The sequence below is a fragment of the Pelodiscus sinensis genome, chromosome 8 (assembly GCF_049634645.1).
Source record: "Pelodiscus sinensis isolate JC-2024 chromosome 8, ASM4963464v1, whole genome shotgun sequence".
Taxonomy (NCBI): Eukaryota; Metazoa; Chordata; order Testudines; family Trionychidae; genus Pelodiscus; species Pelodiscus sinensis.
The window spans coordinates 70,040,010-70,060,879 of NC_134718.1; the positions used below are offsets into that span (position 1 = coordinate 70,040,010).

The 20,870-nt window shown below is 46.6% G+C and overlaps 1 protein-coding gene across 2 annotated transcripts in view; it reads right to left on the reverse strand.

The window, feature by feature from the left end:
• The window catches only part of SORCS3 (sortilin related VPS10 domain containing receptor 3), a 499,588-nt gene that overhangs the window by 48,550 nt on the left and 430,168 nt on the right, over positions 1 to 20,870 (reverse strand). For both annotated transcript variants that reach the window (XM_006135388.3, XM_075935518.1), the window contains exons 15-18: positions 14,081 to 14,198; positions 11,046 to 11,179; positions 6,218 to 6,331; positions 3,739 to 3,910 (exon numbers count right to left, since the gene is read on the reverse strand). In XM_006135388.3, the coding sequence (XP_006135450.2) occupies positions 3,739 to 3,910; positions 6,218 to 6,331; positions 11,046 to 11,179; positions 14,081 to 14,198 (538 nt within the window). The remainder of the gene's footprint in view (positions 1 to 3,738; positions 3,911 to 6,217; positions 6,332 to 11,045; positions 11,180 to 14,080; positions 14,199 to 20,870) is intronic.

Below are 20,870 nucleotides of genomic sequence, written 5' to 3' on the forward strand. Positions count from 1 at the left end.
CCCCTGCCCTTTATACAAAGGAAAGATTTTGATATGGAGATTAGGGAACAGATTTCTCCTAGCTAAACAGTAGCAGATGATCCTTCCACCCAATTACTGGCCTCGCGCTTTAATGCAGAACCAGCGATACCATTAATCTGCCTTTCCCCATTTTCTTAGCTGCATACCTAGCATTGAAATAGCAAAAGGGGGCCATTTGCCCCTCAACACTGTCAGCTATTCTAAGGTTTATGAATATAAATTAAAGTGGAAATGAAATGGAAGCATTTCAAATGGATACAAATCACTGCTCTCCTGATATATTCACGAGGCACGTTTTATAGCGTCGGTCCTGTAAACAACTCAATGGGAATATGATAATGGCCCACTGTAAAGCTTGCAACTCTGTAAATAGAATGCTGGGGACAGCTGATGGATAGTGGGCTGGATGAAGATGGGTGTTACCTATAAAATACCGTGGCTGTTCTTCCCCATTCAAGCTCAGCTGCAAAAGTTTTCCAATCCCAGGGCTGCCATGGTGATTTGTCCCCAGAAGGGTGTAAACAATGGATGCAATCTTGAAGCCACTAAAATCAACAGCCTGTTGACTTCAATTGGGCCAGGATTTCCACCCAGATGTTTATATTTTACCATCTAGACACAAATGTGCAGGGCGCTAAAATGTACCCCGTCCTGCAGCCCTTTGTGGGCATCGAGGGAAGAAAGGAGCATTGACTGGACGTGGTGGTTGGTCCTTGGGAGACCACATTGGCCAGGGGCAAGTTAGAGCAGCCCGCAGTGTGTTCTCATCTGTTCAGTTCACAAAGCAATAAAACCCTGAAGCAGAGCAGCTTTGTCGTCCTCTGGCTGTCTCAGAGCAAGGACGACAATGCTAGTATAACCCACACACCAGCTGGGGGTGGCGCACTGTCCCATCCAGTGGCATCAAGAGCACTTACAGAGAGAATAACGAGTCTGCTCCACAGCCTTAGCTAATAGCCAGCTGGCTTTCAGCTCATGTGATAACGGTTCATGCACTAAGCTCCACAGGTTCCAGGTTTGATTCTGCCAGTCTGCTCTGAAAGAGACATCTCCCTATTAGCGGTGTTTCTTCTAAACTGTGGGGCAGCACAGCTTCTTAAGTGATTAATCAGCCCTGCCCAGCCAGTCAGCAACCTCCACAGAGCCCTGAGCCTCTGACTAGGTGGGGCAGATTCATGAATGCCCTGTGTAGCTTAGAGGGAACATGGCCTAATTGATACATGGATTATTTTATTTATAAAAGTTTTGTTTAGTCTACAGAAGAGCAGAGTGAGGGGGGACTCGATAGCAGCCTTCAACTTCCTGAAGAGGGGAGTGGGGTCCAAAGAGGATGGAGAGAGGCTGTTCTCAGTAGTGGCAGATGGGAGAACACCGAAATCGTGTTTGTTTGTTTGTTTTAGCTTAAAACTGAACACTTTTTGATTTTACCATAGAAGAGCCACCAAAAATTCTCCATAACAGATTTTTTGTCATGAAATTCTGTTTTCTAGTACAGGTTGAATCTCTCTACTCCGGCATCCTTGGGACCTGACCGGTGCCAAACCAGAGAATTTGCCAGATCTTGGGAGGTCAATCGTGTCTGGCAGCATTACCAATACTTCCTCTGCTTTTAGAAGACATTGAGGGATAAATTAGAGCTAAATGACAGCACAGAACACTGAGAGCCAGGACTGGTGGCTGTAAACAAACATTACGGGACCTAAGAAATGTGGCCACCCCCATGATAAGTGGACATCTGGCTAATTAAAAGCATGCTGGACCATGGGTGTTGCTGGGCCAGAGCATGCCAGATTGGAGAGGTTCAACCTTTAGCAAAATGTTTCAATGGACATATTTTGACCATCTCAGGTAACAATATATAGGGTATGTCTAGATTACATGCCTCTGCTGACAGAGGCACGTAAAATAGGCTACCCGACATATTCAATGAAGCGGGGATTTAAATATCCCCGGCTTCATTAAAATAAAAATGGCCGCCGCGCTGTGCCGGCTCAGCTGATCATCGGCACAGTGCGCGAGTCAAGACGCGGATTGGTCGACAAGGGAAGCCTTTGTCGACCGCTCTGTTATGCCTCGTGAAATGAGGTTTACAGGAGCGGTCGACAAAGGCTTCCCTTGTTGACCGATCCGCGTCTTGACTCGCACGCTGTGCCGACGATCAGCTGAGCTGGCGCAGCGTGGTGGCCATTTTTATTTTAATGAAGCCGGGGATATTTAAATCTCCGCTTCATTGACTATGTTGGGTAGCATATTGTACATGACTCTGTCAACAGAGGCATGTAATCTAGACATACCCATACTGTTTTAGGCATAGGCATAAGAGCTATCAGGTATGATCTTTTAATATCTTAACCCTACTTACCTGCTTATTCATCCAATCCTTCAGTCCCTGAAAGCTTGTGCCAACACAGCTCTTCAGCTACCTTGCCAGCAACCTTATTCCCGTCTGTTTATCATTCTTTGTGTGCAGCTGTTCCGCTCGAGTTCCCTAATAAATTACTACTAGATTCCTAATTTTTAGATTGTCTGTTCTTTTTCTGAACTCCCACTCAATAATGTCGCTACAAATCTTTATACCTTGTCACATTTAACCAGATAAAAGAATCAGCCAGGTAGACAAGAAATTCCCATTGTGCAGAAGCAGGAGGAATATGAAATCTATGCAAAGAGACGCTGCCATCTCGGATTGATTATAATGAACCATTTCATTGCATTATATTTTTAATGAAAAATATGTGGCTGCTTAAAAAATCCTCAGGTTAGAGAAAACATATTAGAAGGCGGCATGATACCATAGTTACAGCACTGAACTGGGAGTCCAGAGAGATGGGTTCTGGTACCAGATCTCACAGTACCACCAGCTGTGTGATTTTGGGCAAATTATTTCAATGCCCTAATGCTGTGTCCTCTCCCCACCTGTTCTCTGCCGTTTTTTGTTGAGATTGTAAACTCTTTGGGGCTGGAATGGTCTGAGTTATGTATTTGTACAGCACCTCGTAGAATGGGTCCTGACCTGAGTTCGGGTCTTGGTAACACTGTAAGGCACATAATTCATATTCTGATGTTTATGTTACAAAAAATCAGTGACAAAAGTTTGACTTAAAAAAAATTAAAAGCATCCCTCTGCCCTTTGGAAACCCAATCACGATGCCATTGCATTAGAACAGGAGAGCGAAACAGAGCAGAAACAGACCATGAAGCTGGCCAACCTCAGTGTTGTCTGAGCCGAGTGAAATGCACAAAGAAAAACGAACAGAGCACAGAATGCCAAGAAAACCGAATCTCTGAAACTCTCTTTTTACCAAGGACTATTCATGCTCATACTCAGACACCATCTACACAAGCTGCCCTGTCCTTGTGACATGGAGAAGGTGTTTGATAATTTCTCTTGTCTCTTTTTCCCATGCACCTTTAAAGTCTGCCGGGAGATGTTTAACAAGGAAATTGTGTTTTATTAAAGGCATCCACAAAAAGGTGGCATCCAAATTAGAGCCTGCTGGGGTTTGCAAAGAAGCCTGATGGATTTAGGCCTCAAATACCGTTGGATGCTTAATGGCTTTACCCATTCTTTGAAAACTGTCTTGTCCATCATTCTACTCGCCTTCTGAGAAAGGCTTTGAGTCATGCCACCCCCGATGGCCCTTCTCCTAATGAGGCCTCTAAATGAAGAGAAGGGATAGCCCCCGCTCGGCTGGTCCCACGTGCCCAGGGACCTACCTCTTCCATGAGGATGATGAAGGTGATATTGTGCCCCTGCTGGGCTGCCAGCTTGCCATCGGCGGTGAGGATGTGCAGCCCGCGGGGGGCTTTCCCGGGGCACGGTTCCACTTTGGCGGCGTATTTCTCCCGCAGCCCGTCCGTGCAATTGTTGGACACAATCCTCCGGTACCTGGGGGACATGAACCATTCGGGTTAGGTGAGTCGGTTTTATTTTTTCATGTCTGCCTTGCAAAGCGCCGCCCCAGGCTGACAGCCCACACGCTGCGGCGGTGGCGCCCCGCAAAGCTTTATTAAACAGCAGAAGCCAAACACATCATGATCCAGGCTTCTCCGGGGACCACCAGTGAGAACAGACTGATACAGGTGAGACAAACCTTTATATCGCACTGAAAGCTGGAGAAGGCCTATTCAGCATCCTGGCCTGTCTCCCTTTCTCCTGCACAACCGCATTCCCCTCTGCTTTTGTTACGCTCTGTTTGCACCTATTCTGCACCTGAATGATTTGATGGGAGCTTTGTCCAGCTCAGATTTAAGGGGCAGGTTTCTCCGAGCTCCGTTCAGAAGCACAGAGATTAACAGCCCGAGCGGACCCTTGAATGGGTTGCCTTGATCTGGGAGATTAACTCTCCTACTCCTTGCCTTGTGGAACCGGGGAAGGTGAGCTGGACTGCACTGGCTCTTGCCTCCTCCCCAGCAGCCTGTCTCTAGGGCAGCTATGCTCTCAGGGGCTCTCCCAGCTGCCGTGAGCCCATGGGAATGAAAAACTTGCCCCATTGAGTGGTTTCCTGAGAATCACGTGCACGGTCTTATAATAGCCCAACTCTCATTAGCTGTCCTGCAGTCATAGCCAGCATCTGTGAGCAGCTCCATGGTCACAGATTGGGGAGCAGGGCCTGGCACTCATCAGCCACCTCCTAGAGACCTCCAAGTAAATGTTTTCTGGAGCACATAAAGAATGTTAAAATGACAGACCAGTGCCTGCAGCCCAACGTTCTAGATCAACCCTACCAAAACAAACTGGTGCCTGCAGCCCATGGATCCAGAGCAGCACTACCAAAACAACCTGGTGTCTGTAGCCCAATCTTCTAGAGCAGCACTACCAAAACAAACCAGTGTCTGTAGCCCGATGTTTTAGAGCAGCATTACCAAACCAAACCAGTGTCTGTAGCCCAATGTTCTAGAGCAGCATTACCGAACCAAACCAGTGCCAGCAGCCCAATGTTCTAGAGCAGCACTACCAAACCAAACCAGTGTCTGTAGCCCAATCTTCTAGAGCAGCACTACCAAACCAAACCAGTGTCTATAGCCCAGTGTTCTAGAGCAGCATTACCAAACCAGTGTCTGCAGCCCAATGTTCTAGAGCAGCACTACCAAACCAAACCAGTGTCTGCAGCCCAATGTTTTAGAGCAGCATTACCAAACCAAACCAGTGCCTGTAGCCCGATGTTCTAGAGCAGCACTACCAAACCAAACCAGTGTCTGTAGCCCAATCTTCTAGAGCAGCACTACCAAACCAAACCAGTGTCTATAGCCCAGTGTTCTAGAGCAGCATTACCAAACCAGTGTCTGCAGCCCAATGTTCTAGAGCAGCACTACCAAACCAAACCAGTGTCTGCAGCCCGATGTTTTAGAGCAGCATTACCAAACCAAACCAGTGCCTGTAGCCCGATGTTCTAGAGCAGCACTACCAAACCAAACCAGTGTCTGTAGCCCGATGTTTTAGAGCAGCATTACCAAACCAGTGTATGTAGCCCAATGTTCTAGAGCAGCCCTACCAAACCACACCCGTGTCTATAGCCCAGCGTTCCAGAACCACCCTATCAAAACAAGCAGCCACCTGCTGCTCAGCATTCTGGAGCCACCCTACCCAAACAAACCAGCAGGCCGAGCCTGGTACTCTTGAGCAACCCGTCATCTCCCCTCAAAGTACATTCAGCCTCAGAACATGAAGATGTTTCAGTGACAAACCCGCATGTGTAGACCCATTACTATGGGGACCCTACAATAACAAATTACGCTTGACTCAAAGGGAAAGGGAGGGGCAGAACTGCATGAGGATGTCCAGCATAAATCCAAGCTCCCTAACAAGCTGTTAGAAATAAGAACAAGTAAAGGAAAAAAGAAATTATATGAACAATCCCAGAAAATTCCCTAAGCATGTCCTTTTCTATGTTCAGTACCTGGACATCTTGATTTGTTCTTTAATTTTGCAGTAGTGGTGGCATGAAAATGCTGGTTCCAGGGATCATATATCACTTGATAGCAATGCAATATCTACATGTCACTTATGTTAATGGACTTCTCACAGGGTCTGAAGAACAAGGCACAGTTCCATATAGACAAGGCTGCAAAAAAGAAAACCCTCACAAATAACACTGGAGAACCGCCAGGCAGGGGAGAGATAATACTAATGGTCCAGACTTACCGGAAACACCACAACGTCACCAAAAGCCAAGAGCCAACTAGACTTACTTACCCAGTGCTATTCAGGTAGGTCTGGCCGAGGCTGCAGTCCTTTGACAGGAAGGACGGGTTGAACCAGAAAGCTGGGATACACTGGTTGCTACTGTGTCTTTCATAGCCATAGTCACTATGGAAACAAACAGGTAATGAAGAGCATCCGATCACAGTAATTAAGCACTGGGAAGAAGACTGCGGAATCCCCATCACTGGTGTTATTTTAAGAACAGGTCAGGCAAATGCTTGGTGCAGGTATGCTTAATGATGCCTTAAAGCAGCGGGAGAACTGGATGCCTACAGCCCTGCAAATCCGCGGATCTTGGCTTTATATCTGTGGGTATCTGCATCCACAGATGTGGCTGCAGATGTCAACTCATTTTTGTGGATACCCATTTTAGAGCGAGAACCCTGTAAATGCACATCTGTGTTATATCTGCAGGTATCCGCATCTGCGGAGGTGGATGCGGATAGCTACGGATCATTTCTGCGGATGCAAACACGGGTACCAAATATGTATCTGCACGGGGCTTTCTGGAAGACCTCTTGATGGCCTTTCCAATCCTACATTCCTAGGATTCCCAACCATCACTGGGTATCATCTAGAAATGTCTGGAAATTTAAAATGGACTTTTCCCAAGGAAACAAGCTTTATTTTTAATTATAACTTTACCGGAATAGAAAATGTAGGCGTTTGGATGAGTCATGCTACCTATGGGGGGACAGGACAAGGGCTGTTCTTCTACTCATCCTGCTTTCTGCTCCATCATTGATAACCAAACTCTTGAGTCCTTGCTCAGATTTCACTGTGTCCTTTCTCAGTCAACTCCCAGGGATGTCGGAATGAGCCTTGACTCAGAATGGCGTAAAAACAGAGCAACTGAGATGGCAGAGTCCTTAAATACATGCTTGATTTTAAACACAGGCTTAAGTCCGTCCAATGCAGGAATATGCACTGTGAAGGCCCATGGTCTGCCCAAGTTTGGGAGGGTAATACTACTCCAAGAAGCATTGAATACTGAACCTGGAAGACCTATTCAAAGGGTTTGGCTACCGAATGGGGGAGCATGTAATCCCTCACAACTTTGGGCCTCATGGTGAACATGAAGCATTGCAGAACTTTGGAAGATTTTGGTTCCATGTGTTGGCAAGAGAGAAGACACAGAACATCTGATTCATTTCTAACTTTTAAAAAAAACCACCTAAATCCATTGCAATTTTTTTTTCTTTTTTGCATTTTCTTTCCTTCCATGAAACCCCAAAGCACGTCCCAGGATCTTGTCACATCTCACAAAAGACAAAGTGCAAGGAGACTATCTTGAATGACGGGCAGAAGAACAAAGACTAACGACATGCCTGAACAATGACAGTGCTGCACGTCTGAACATAGTCATGACCGATGCCTGTCCAAAACAGCACTTCAAACCAGAGCTGCCCTTGCAATCTAATGGTTACACAACAGAAGGTATGTTTTCCCTGCAGCTGGGAGCTTGCCATCACAACTCAGACCTACAGGATTGGGTGATCCTGATTAGCTTGAGACCTACAGCATCTGCTCTGCTATTTTTAGCATGTGAGCTTGATCCCCGTTACAGCAAGAATGTCTCCAGAGCTCACTGATCCTCCCTGAACCTTCAGGGGATGGAAACACACTCAGATGTCCTCACACATCTGACGTCACGATGCTGACCAGAAGCACAAAGAAGTCTTTCCATTAGCTTTGCTGGGCTTTGGATCAGATTCTCTCTGTCTCCCGCTTTGGCTAGCTGGAGCTGGCTTGGTAATTTTTAGATAAAGGGGAGGGATAAAAAAAACTGAATCCCAAAGTTTGTCTCATGACAAGCCAACAAAGCCCAACCCTTTGGGAAGCACAGACATCAAGAGAGCACCACATGTTTTATCCATGAGTACGCTAGCCTCTGAGCCGCTGACAGAAAGTTTCAGAGAAGGGTTTCAGCAAGATGAATTCTTTGTGCAGTCACTGTTGCCAGTAGTCTTTGGAGGGCAGAGATTTCCAAGCTGCATAAAAAGGTTCAGAAATTCCCTAATGCTCTTTGTCGCAACGTTCCATTTAATCATTCTCAGAGGGTTAGCCCCGCACCGTAAAGAACAGGCTGGCAGTAATTCTGTAATTAAAAATGTGCAGGAGGAGCCGTAGTTTGCCCAAAAGAAGAAAAGAGCTGCATAAATATTTAATAAAATTAAAGACAACATTGCTGTATGCCCCGAAGGTTGTGGGCTCGTTCATTAACTTCTGGTAATTGTATATTAAAATCTCACATGCTGCCCACCTTCCCTCTTGCAAGCCTCGGGGTTTGCATAAATTAGGAAAATAAGCAAGTCCAGCTGCTTCTCTCTCTGTCTTTTCTTGACAGAGTAAATAAAGAACAAGGGGCGGGAGAGGGAAGTGGTGAATACCAGCAAGCATTTTAATAACACTTCTCAGTTCCCTTGTTTCCGCGCAGACAGGAGATTGATTTTTTAAAATGATTGCGTCTCTGTGTGTGTAGCAATGGTGATAGCCTCCCTGTATTTATCTCCACACTTCACATAGGCTTACTGAATCCATGCACTTTGACCCATAATTGTGGTCTTGCCCTGAATAATGACCAACACACAATGACAAAGCGTAGCTCCATATGTCTCCCCATCCGATCTCTTCGAGATTACATGGAAAATTTCCCAGATTTCTAAAACTGACTGGTGATTTGCGGTGCCCGACTTGGGATATCTGAAATGACTGTGCTTTCCAGAAAGGGCGCTCAGTGCCGACAAAGAAACACTAGGCCCCTTTAAAATGTCTTTGATGGCGCATCGAAAACGGAGAGGCCCCAAATCACTAGTCAGTCCTGAAAATCTTTGCTGCTTCCCCCACTCCACCCTCCCCATAACTGTCAGCTCTGCAAACTCATTCTAGGATCAGTATGTCAAGCTGATCCCTTCTGGCTGGTGCATCGCTAATAGGGATGATTCAACAATACAAACCCAGTTAATGATTCTGGGGAGGGCGCATGGGGCTGCGGGGTGAACAGGAGAGTATGGGAGCAACATCTTATTTTTGCATCCAAGGTAGGTGGAAATGACACTGAGCAGACCCAGGGAGTAGGTCTGTTGAGTCAGAAGGTGTCATTTTTACAGGCAGTTTCCACAGCCGCACTGCACTTTACGGCCAATTAAGCTCGAGTAGCTTTGCACGCAAGTCCTAAAATAAACATCAGGCTGAACTCTGGAAGGAGAAAGCAGGGAAGCTAGAAAGCAGAAGCCAGTGGGACAAACACAAAAGCATCTTGGGAATGCAGTGATAGGCTGAGCGCAGTGGAGGAGGCAAATGAGGTGGTGTGGGCAAAGGGGGCAGGGAACTTCGGTGCTCATTGTAAACCATTAGCTTTTCGCATTCAGGGCGAGACCAGCATCCAGTGTGCCGCAGCGCCTGCATTAATCCAGAAGTTTTAGATTTGATTGCTGGGCTAGGAATAAGGAAACAATTGGTTCAGAGAAAAAGTAAAAAATCTATCAAATGTCCAACCACCATGGATTCTCTGGAAAAGGCAGCTTTCTTCACATTACTCCTCATTTTTGTTGCACCTAGGCACATGTAGGTCCCAGCCAGGACGTCCTGAATAAAACTGTGGATCAGAGCATCAGCTGATATATACTGATGGCATAACTACAGGCATAACTCCTTGACTATCATGCAAAAGGCCTGAATGAAATCCAGCCTAAGACGTCATCAGTGAATTTAGCTTGCTTTTCACCAGGGCTGTGTCCAGACTCAGGGGTTTTTTCGGGAAAAGTAGCCTTTTTCCGAAAAAACTTCCCCTGCGTCCAGACTCAAGCCGCGTTCTTTCGAAATTAAATCGAAAGAACGCGGCTTTTCTTTCGATGGCGGTAAACCTCATTTCACGAGGAAGAACGCCTTCTTTCGAAAGTTTCTCTTTCGAAAGAAGGCGTTCTTCAATGTAAATAGGGCTTCTTCGAAAGAGAGCATCCAGACTCACTGGATGCTTTCTTTCGAAAAAGCAAGCCACTTTTTCGAAAGTTCAACGTGCAGTCTAGACACTCTCTTTCGAAAGAGGCTCTTTCGAAAGTATCTTTTGAAAGAGCCTCTTTCGAAAGAGGCTTGCAGTCTAGACATAGCCCAGGTAACGATTTGGTCCTGCCTATTCAATTGGAGGCGAGACAACCTCTTCTTCCTGCATTCCTGGCACCGTTTAGCATCCAAGAAGTGCAAGACATCATTCAGATAAACATTTGAACTGCTGGCTGTTTGTACATAACCCCGCAAGAAACCTCTTGTGACCCCCCGCACTTTTTGAGAATCATCAGTTGCTAGTCACCCAAGCACTCCTGCAGAAGACCCAGATCTGGACACTTCCCCAAAGTGTAGGCGCATCAACAGGGTGTTTTTCAACCCTCAGAGTAGTTTGGATTTTAGGATGCCATTCGTTCGAAACATCAGTATGTATGCAAAGCAGCCTGTGACTTCTGACAGGCCCCCGCTGCTCGGGGCTGTGAAAGAAGCTGCTCGGAAGTCTTGCTGGAAAGCAACAACCATTTCTCAGGAGACAATTGAAAACCGTCCCCCTGTTTTGCACGCTAAGGCCTCAGGTGGCGACAAAGCACATGTGAAGCTGGAATTCCTTTTCTGCGGGGCATCCTCCGGGGGCGGGGGGGTCGACTCTCCCTTCAAGGGGCAACGCTTGCAGTCCTGTGTTAGACTGATCTGCACAAAAACGGGCCCTTCTCATTTTACAGCCCGGCCTTGGGGTTCCATAGACATCTAAGCCCCCCAGTGCAGCACAGTATCGACAAGAGTACCCCCAGCTATAATGGGCAGGGCTACTTACCACTCAAAGTCCCATTCGGCACAGACACAGGGCTCTGAGACGACGGTTCTGGAGTAGTCTCTGCCCAGGGCACACTGGATCCCCGGCTTGCGTTTCTTATAGATCTTCCTCTCTCCCATGACACATGGCTCTCCCTTTGGCAGCAGAAGCATTGGGGATTAGAAAGAGAAGAACATGGCAGATCTCTATTATTCCTGTGACAGGGTCAGGTCGGAGGGATACACAAAAGTCATGGGAGGGACTAAGAGGACAGCTGTTCCCAGGGTAACTGGGCGGGGCTAGTCTAGAACCAGCAGAGCCAATCAGAGCAGTTGAGCACCTGGGGCTAATTGAGCAGGCTTGCAGAGTCCCCGGAGCCTGGGCCAATTAGAACACCTGGGGCCAGTCAAAGAACCCATTGAGACTGGCTTTAAAAGGAGCTTGCCTGCCATTGGTGGGGTTTGCGAATAGCTGAGAGGACAGAGGAAAACCCTCCAGGAGTAGGAGAAAACAAGCAGCAAGTGGACCCTCAGAGGGTGAGCCTGGGAGAGAGAAGGTGCTGGGGAATGTATGGGGAAGTAGTCCAGGGGTTGGGTAGCTGTCTCATAGTTGGAGACTCTCATAGGTAGTTCCTATCACAGGCACCAGGAGTAGAAGGTGGGTCTGGGTTTCCCTCCTTCCCCAACACCCACTCCCCAGTCCTACGCAGGGAAAAGACTGCGGAATTGATTCTCCCTCTATAGCGTACACCGCCGAGTGAGGAGAGGAGCTCAACAAACAGCAAGCGAATGCGCTAGGTGAGGTGCCTAAAATTGAGGGCTGCTGTGAGCCGCTGAGGCAAAAAACTCCACCTGAAAGTGTAGGACCTACCACGTTCGAGTAGGAGCGTTCTCACATTACCTAGTTATTGCCTAGACACTATTACTATATACAGCAGGATGTCAATTCATTCTGGAGGAAGAGCTGCAAAGGAACAAAGTGCTCTTTGGAAGTCAGGAGGAATTGGTATTTACTTCCCATTTACACTTTAAAATCCCCCTCTCTGTTCAAACTTCAGATCAACTCTCCCAGGATCCCAACTCCCCCTGAAACCTCATTCAGCTTTTCCCCCGCCTTCCCCCTTAAAGCTGCCCCGGTATAGAAACAGAAGGACAATTGCTGCTTTGCCAATGGCAAAAGTTTGATTGAGTGCAACGTTTAAGGTGGAAAAGAGTCAGCAACAAAGCTCGGAGGAGAACCCATGTGTCCTGGCTTTTCCTCCTCTCCCCACTCCTGCTCACCACCTTGTAGCACTCCGTCATGTGTTTCAAGCTCCTGGATGGGACATACTGCTGATGTTTTCTAACGGGCCTAATCCAAAAGGAAAATTTGACCAGCAAATGAATGACCATCCTTTGGATTTTGTCTTAGGTTCAAATAACTTGTTTGTCCCCTCCTCCCCCCCCAAAAAAAACCCCTCTCCAAACAAACCAAATGCGCAATTACATTCTGTATCTTTCTCATGATTACTGGTTGCCACGGCGATCTCTAAGGATGGAGAACAAGGGAGTTCTACGCATTACTTTTTATAAATAGCTTGCTTTCCCCGTTTGATATTATCCTGCCTGGCTGCACAACGTTAAATGAAAGGGAACTGAAGCTAGAAATGAGGCTCTGGCAGAAAGACACAGCAATTGCAGCAAGCCAGCCATCGCTCCCAAGCTAGAGACGGAGATTTCTCGGCTGAATAGAACTTACAAGAATTTGCAGAGGGAGACTGCAGCATAGGTCAGACCCCAGCATATAGATGTCCTTTTCCTTCTCCCGTTGCACTGCATGCTCTGTTTCTTTGGAGGGAATACATAATGCTCTGTTCTAAAGAAGCTGGGTTTGAGCCACTTTGATCAGCTGCTGTCACAGGAAACCAGAGGAAAGGGGCTTCCAGGTACAAGATGACTGGTAAGAAAGCAAGGAGAGGAGGAGCAGCCCAGAGATGCTCTCTAGAGAGATAAGATGAAGTTGGAGAAACCTGCGGTGCACTTGAGAAGCACTAAACGTGGTCCATCAAATCATTTGCTCTGATTCGCAGCTTTCCCCGGCTTCATTTTAGCTTCGTTTTATTTATTCTGCGCCGTGGCTCCTTCCAGCTGGTATATTCCTGGTTCCAAGATGCCAATTTCTAATGCATCTGCTTCATGATTTTATTCAGGGACATCCCCGTATTTGTAATGTCACCATGAAAAGGACTGTGACATCACGGTGTGGTAGATTTCCCAGGGCCCCTGCCTCACAAACAATCCCCAGAGGTACAGGACTACATTAACTGCCCACTGGCTTCCCCAGGTCCTAAATGAATCTACTGTGATAATAACCCAGGTGATTACAGAAGAAAAAGTTTCTATACACATTAAATAATAATTTGATCTTCTCTGCCTCTTCCGCCAAAGGGCTCCCCAGCTCCTGTGAGATTGATAGACACTTTTATATCCACCTTTCATGGATGGAGAAACTGAGGCACACAGCAGGGAAATGACTTGCTTGAGTCAGTGACAGAGCCAGAAATAGAAGCCAGGTCTCCTATGATTTCACACCAAGACCATACTACTTAAATCAGCAATGAGGGACAGCACATGCTAGTGGACTGGGACTTTTAAACACTCACATATTTAGAAGTACGCTGGCATGGACTGGAGTTCTTTACACTTTTTCCTGGGTTCAAGACTATCAGCTGACAGAATTTTCCTGTTGACATCTCCCTAGTGACCAGTCACTAGCTGGACCAGAATCCTATTTACACTTGCACCCTTTTTTACTTTTCTGGCTGTGGGGGTCCTTTACATTACAGGCTCCTCTCATGCGGCCAGAATGTGGAAAGAGACCTTAGGGGAAACGAGACTCATTCTGGAATGGCATCAGGAGGAACTATTTGAAATACACGACATCTATAGGTCAGAACTGCCTCCCTGGTTTGATGGATGCTAGCTCCTTCCCTCTCTGGAGAACAGAATGTGACAGGCTCCTCCCTGCAAACACTCCGGATTTGAACAGTGTCCTCTAACAGGCTGCCTGGGGAGTACCTGATTGTGCAAGTGCCAGGTCTGGTAGTCCTCCTTGTTGCACCTCCGGCTGAAGATGGATTTGTAGTCCACTTTGACCAGCTGCCATTCAGAGCGGAGACTGAAGTGGCCAAAGATCCTGAGCATTGGGAAAGAGAGAAAGGCATGCACGGTCAGCCATGGACATATGGAGCCTTGGTACACAAGGATCTACGGTGAACCTGACAGGGGAAACCAACACAGTATCCTGGGACTGACTGCAGGAGAAAAACCAGAGCCTTAGCCTTCCTGTGTCTGTTTCCAACCATCTATGTGTACATGGGATCCCGTTCTCTGTCTCTTTCTGTATTCTGTCTGAGTAGAGTGCAGTGGATACACAATGCATATTCTCCCCCTGTACGTCTGTGCAGCATCTGGCATAATGGGGCCCTGATGTGAGCTGTGGCTTTTGGACACTCCCGGCATACAAATAATGACAGTCATAAGAAGCCAATGGAATTATGCAGGCCGATCAATTATGCATTTACAGGATCAGGTCCTTTCTGTGTCACCACGTTCTTACTGGTGTCGTATGTTCTGACTACAAAAAGGGGAGAAACACCAATGCTAAAAAAAAATCACTATGCAGTGAAAAATGAAATGAAAACAGTGACTGATGGGAGGGGATGCTTAGACCACGAGGACACTTGTGGGTCAGACTAATGGCCCAGTGACCTGTCTTTCAACAATGGTCAGTGCCAGACGCTTCAAGGGACTGCAAAGCCATCTCCTCAGTTGTCCAAGCTCTCTGGAGAAAGCTCACGTCGTATGATGAGTGGCATCCACAGCAGGGCAAGGCCTTCCTTCTTTTGGCAAGTCTTTTGATCAGGCTAATTATCAGTGATTCAGGGCATGTCTACACTAGGAAACTATTTCGAAATGAGCACATTTGACTTAATCACGCCTGATTTCACAAATTCTAAGCAGTGTTTCCACACTACAGGGAAGCCCCAAAATTAGTCCAAAGCAGGCTCCGTTAATGTGAACGCGCTATCTTGGACTTAGAGCTCCAGGAAACACTGAGGAGTAATGAGTTTGAATTACTCTGGGGTATTGTCATTTCGAAATAGCAGCACTGGAGCATCCATACTACTGCTATTTTGAAATGACTATTTTGAAATGAGCGTTATTCCTCAAGGAAAGCAGGAGAACAGATTTCGAAGTAAGCAGCCTGTTATTTCGAAATAACGGGCATGGTAGTGTGAACGTGCCACTTATTAATTCGACCTAAGGGGAGTTATTTTGAAATGGAGGCCTAGTGTAGACCAAAGCTCAGTGACCTACCTCTGTGGCCCCTCCAACCAAGTAAGGAGATTCCTGTTTCACAATGCCCTATCCCAGTGAGTGGACTTTTTGCTGGAGGCCCCAACTGAAATCGGGGCTTGATGGTGCCCAGTGCTGTACAGGCCCTGGCACACACAAAGGGAGCTGAAGAGTTTGCATGCTAGAGAAATAGGACACCCCAAGACTGGGGTGCACACGACTGGGAACTGAGGCACAGAGATGTGAGAGCTGGGATGATCAAGAAGGCCAATGAATGTGAAAGCCCAGCCTAAGTGTTTTGCCCAAGGCTATACCAGATGTCTGGCTGGAATTTGGAGCCAGATTTCTTGCAGCCCACTGCAACATCTTAACCACACGGCCATCCTTCCTCACACCCATAAAGTCATGCACTTGACTAAGCATTGACAAGATCAGGGGCAACAGGAGATCAAGCATCTTGCTGTGAAATATTACGTGCTACTCTCCAGTGAGAAAAACGCCACGAGAGTTTACTTAGCAGATGCTGGCGTCTTTACAAAGAAACACCTCACAACAAAACCGCATTTAATTAATAAATAACATCAGGTATCCACACAAAAGTCTCCAGTCATCTGGAATCATTCGGCTAGCTGCGGGGAACACTCTTTTCAATCAAGCAACTACCTCTTATTCCTCACACCAACGGTTATTTTCTCTGTAAGAAGCAGGTTTTCAATCGGCTGGTGCCGTATTTCCAAAGAGGTGCCAGTGCAAGGAAACGAGGGCACAGACATCAGTTGACAACGTTAAAAGCTGTAAACAAACTTACAGTGTTGCAGAGGAGAGGCAAAATAAAGTAACAGAAATGTGATGGAACAAATCAACAGGCATCTAGAAGACGCCAATACAATCATTTTATTCTCCCCAAATCTGACTCTCGGATGAAGAAAAAGATGTTTACAAACATCAGTTCAAGAATTCGTTTGCTAATTTACATTTGAGAGAGTGTGTGCATCCGTTTGTCTGTCTGTGTGTCTGTCTACCTAGCCCTTTGCCTGTGAGTATGTTTATTCAAAAGCTCCTCCTAAACGGTAAGAGCTAGGACCACCAAATTTGGTGGGCAGCTGCCTCCTTTCATAACATAAACTGAGATAAGGCTTTGGTTGTGCCAGGGCAATGGGATGCGCATGGAATGCAAATGTTTCTCATCAAACAGTTTATGGAGTTTTGCTGGGAAGCTCACTCACCCGTCGGGCTGATAAAATCAAGCCAGGAGGCATGCACAGCTCATACTGCTAGTTAAGGGCTGCCCGCCTGCTGCCATTGTGTCTGAGCTCAGGGTTAGGATTGTCAGGATAGTTATTAGAATCTGCACCTCATCCCCGTGTCCTTTGATGGTGTGGGGAAATGTGAGGAACAGAAGCAGTCTGATTCGTGTATGAAGAGGACGTCTGCCAACCCCCATAGCCAGCCCCAGAGCAGTTGCTAAGGAGTCTGGATTCACCTCAGAACCTGAGGCGTGTTTGTGGAGTTGGAAAAGCACCATCTTTTCGTTAGACGGGGAAATTGTTGGCGAGCCCCCTGTTCCCTGAACTGTGTCCTCAAGATGCTACAGCCTCAACAGGGAAAGAAACATTTGCTGGAACCCAAGAGACGACACAGTCAAAGAGACCAAGGAATAGTGACTGGCCGGCACAAATTGAGACACCAGGGTCTCTCTTTGCTCTGACATTAGGGGTACGCCTAAGCTACAACTCACTTTCGAAAGAGATTGTCTAGACAGCAACAATACTTTCGAAAAAGCGATCTACTTTTTTGAGAGAGAGCACCTAAGCAATCTGGATACTCTCTTTAGAAAAAAGCACTGTTTACATTCAAGAATGCCTTTTTCCGAAAGAGCTCTTTTGAAAAAAAGGCGTTCTTCCTCATAAAATGAGGTTTACCGCTGTTGAAAAAAACCCGCTGCATTATTTCAATTTAATTTCAAAAGACTGTGGCTTCAGTCTAGACACAGGTGAAGTTTTTTTCAAAAAAGGCCACTTTTTTTTCGAAAAACTCGGTAGTCCAGACATAGCCTTGAGGACTCCACAGCAAGGAAAGCAGAAGTCTGCATTGACCTTTCATCAGCAACAAAACTTACCAGAGCCACTTGCTTTTTGAACAAAAAGAAAAACATGGAAATGCTGGCATGATCATGATAATGAATGGGGAAGAAAAAAAACCCCAAGGTTTCATAAGTGGAAGGGAATACATTAGCATTCCAAAAGCACAAAGCGTTAGCTACTCTTTAATTAAATGATTTCAAAGAAGATCTTTGTATATAATTGGTATAATTTAGATGGAAACAATACTACACTAAATGTAATTAGAGCAATATGAACGGTAAGGGATGTTTCCCTCTGTGCCACTGAGCTGGGGCTGGGTCACCTGATTCTTATAAGAAGTGGTATTTTTTGTAATATGCTGATAAACTACCGTGGTCCAGCCTCAGCGTGCAGAGGATGGACTAGTTGACCTCTCAAAGTCCCTTCCAGATCTACTTTGCTGTAATTCATTGGAAGACAGTGGGTATGAACTCCTTTAAAAGTAATCCAGTGTAATTAAGGGAAAGGAATTATAGGAGGCTATCAAAAGAATATGGTCCCACGGGAAGTGGGGAAAGTTCCATTTTTATGGGCCACGTGAAACTAGGCTCCAGGAAACACTGTAGGGAACAGTGTGGTGGGTGACCGTCCCTATTAGATACTCTAGATCATGAGCTAGTGTAGTAGGTTCATAAAATAGCTCAACCTGGGATCACAAAAGCTAAGCATTTATTTTAAATTGTGATTGTGACTAGGAAAACCTCTTTGGCACCGGGACAAGTTTTAAAGGTCTCTAATAGGGGAGGGGTCAGCAGATACTGTGTCTGTCCTGTGGCTCATCTCCATGGGCTTACGAAAGGAAGGTGGTAAGAGATACCTGGGAGGTTATCATTAGGGAAGGGGCATGCCTGCTCCTCAGCCAGTGGTCTGAGCCCGGGAAGGCCCCAGTCTTTAAACAGCTTTGTTCTGGCTTTGAGCGTGTCGTTTTGGAGATAAAACGAGGCCTGAGGGAAAGGCTAGGGAGAGCCATGTAGCTGGGAGTTAATTATGGTCTCCAGTAGTGGGGTCTGTACATTGAGGGCCTGTCTGCTCCACCAACTTAAGTCGACCTCTGTTTGGTCAATGTACAGCTGCCACATTTACCGCAGTGGCTCGTATCCGCAGGCCCCTGCTTCCATCGGCAGTGTGCCTCCTCACCAGGAGCCCTTCCACCTATGTAAGACGAGGAGCATGGGAGACTGGAAGCCCAGGATATCAGCTCTGCTGGGCAGGAGCCCTGCTGCCCACACAACAGGTGTTTGGCTCCTTATTCTCCACTGGGAGCCAGACTAGCCACCCCAGGTTCTCATTCCCGGCTGCCCCCTGGCTCCTGGCAGGGATCTCCATGCCCTAAGCCTCAGTGACTGACAGGCTCCCAGAGGGAATGAGGTGCTGGGGGCCTGGGCAGCAGCCCGGCTCACAGTGGACAGCTTGGGACCTTTTGGGGTGAAAGGGTCCTAGCAGGGTGTTGGGGACCCAGGTGGAGGTCCAAATTGGAGCAGGGAGAGGGCAGCCCGAGGCCTGCCTGGCCAGGTTTCCCCTCCCCTGCTATGGGCCCGGCCCTGCTGCCCGACAGCAGACAGCCCCGATTGCACTCCACCCAAGCTGCTGCACCCATGCTGCTAGCAGACTCGCGGGGCTGCTCCGGGCTCCCAGCTACTGGCTCTCTTGCCCCATGGCTTTCTCATCCAGGAACATCTGTGCTCAGGCCGGAATATGGATGTTGCAGAACGAGAGAATCCCGGATTTGGGAGGTGCGATCTGTCTATGCACCTTTCCATTCAACACAGAAGTTCCATGAGCATGTGTGTCTCTGTCCCTTATCTGGTTACTTTGCTCACTAAATGAGGGAATTGTTTTTCTTTGTTTGCTTGCTTGCTTTTTCTAAATATTGCTAACTGTCTAGAGGCAATCCAGATAAAGCAGAACAAGGTGAACTCTTCATTCTGTCTCACACCTCCTCAATAGCATTGTCAATCAGGATGTAATTGCCAGGAACTTAATTGCTAGGTCTGTCAGAAGAAGATGAAAGATGAGCATTTAGTTTTCAGGAGCCTACTTTGGAAAGTCAATATGAAAAACCATCTTTAGATTTCCCCTCTGAGCAGGTCTTATCTGGATGTCATTGAGAAGCAATAAATATGGGAGCCCAGATGGCATTTAGACATAGGCACTTTTCTGACTAAGTACACTTTAACAAGTATTCTCCTTTCTGGGCCGTAAAACGATAATTTACTGCCCACAGACACGACAGAATTAGTCCCCATTCCTCAAAGTAAACAGTAACATTTCATGTGGCTTCTCTGCTAACACCAGAGCATCTTCTCAACCACCTTCACACTCAGCTCTCACAAATCTCATCCCAATCCCTTTTGTTACAGAAATGAGGTTACGCTTTTATTGCGGGGCTGGATATCATTAATTTGCAAGCAGATTATTAGAACCACGGAAAACAGTTCTGAAACGCCTGCAGATTTACGATGAAGTCATTTTGGAAAAGGTCAGTGGCGACGCTGCTATAATTAAATCTTTCATTAATTTTTTAAATACACAACAACTTATAAATGCAGTATAAATTGACCAGACGACCTTGCGGGAAATTATTTAGAGCGCTCTTTCATATTGTACAATAATCTAGCAGTCCAGAGAATTGTGTTTCCTCTTCCCTCCTTGTTTTACACAGAGTTTCCTGTTGGTTGCATAGCAATATTAAGTAGTAGAGGATTGGGCCAGGGAATTGGATTGCTTGGGGGTTATGGGATATCAAATGTTTGATCTCCGGGCCATTGAGTCAAACCCCATACCAACTTGGTAAGTGAGAAAAAGTTGCTAAGAACATTCTAGCTGATGAGTTACCTAGACAAAAGTACTTAGGGGTAGGAGCCTGGGTCCATTGCTGCTGGTAGCTGGGCATGGGACACTAGTGGTGCATCGATACTGCACTGTAGCTCGAAATAAGATACACAATTTGAGCTACGCAAATTGTGTATCTTATTTCAATCTTATTTCAAAGTAGCTTATTTCATACTTTGGCACAATTTTGAAATAACCCACTATTCTGAAACGTCCCTTACCCCTCGTGGAATGAGGTTTACAGGGACGTCAGAATAGTGAACACGTTATATTTCGCAATAACAGGCTTGCTGTGAAGACGCAGGATGGCTATTTCGGGATACTCCAGTAACCTAAAATAGCCTTGCAATGTAGACGTAACCTAGATGGGGAAGACTCTGAAGCTAGGTCTACACTGCAATGGTAAGTTGGAAAAAGAACCGCAATTTGCGGTATGCAAATTGAGTATCTTTTTCCACTTTACTGTCCAAAGAGGCTTTTCCGAAATTTGGTCCATCTACATGGCATCAAATTTCGGAAAAAAAGTGCTCTTTCAACACATCCCTTATTCCTCA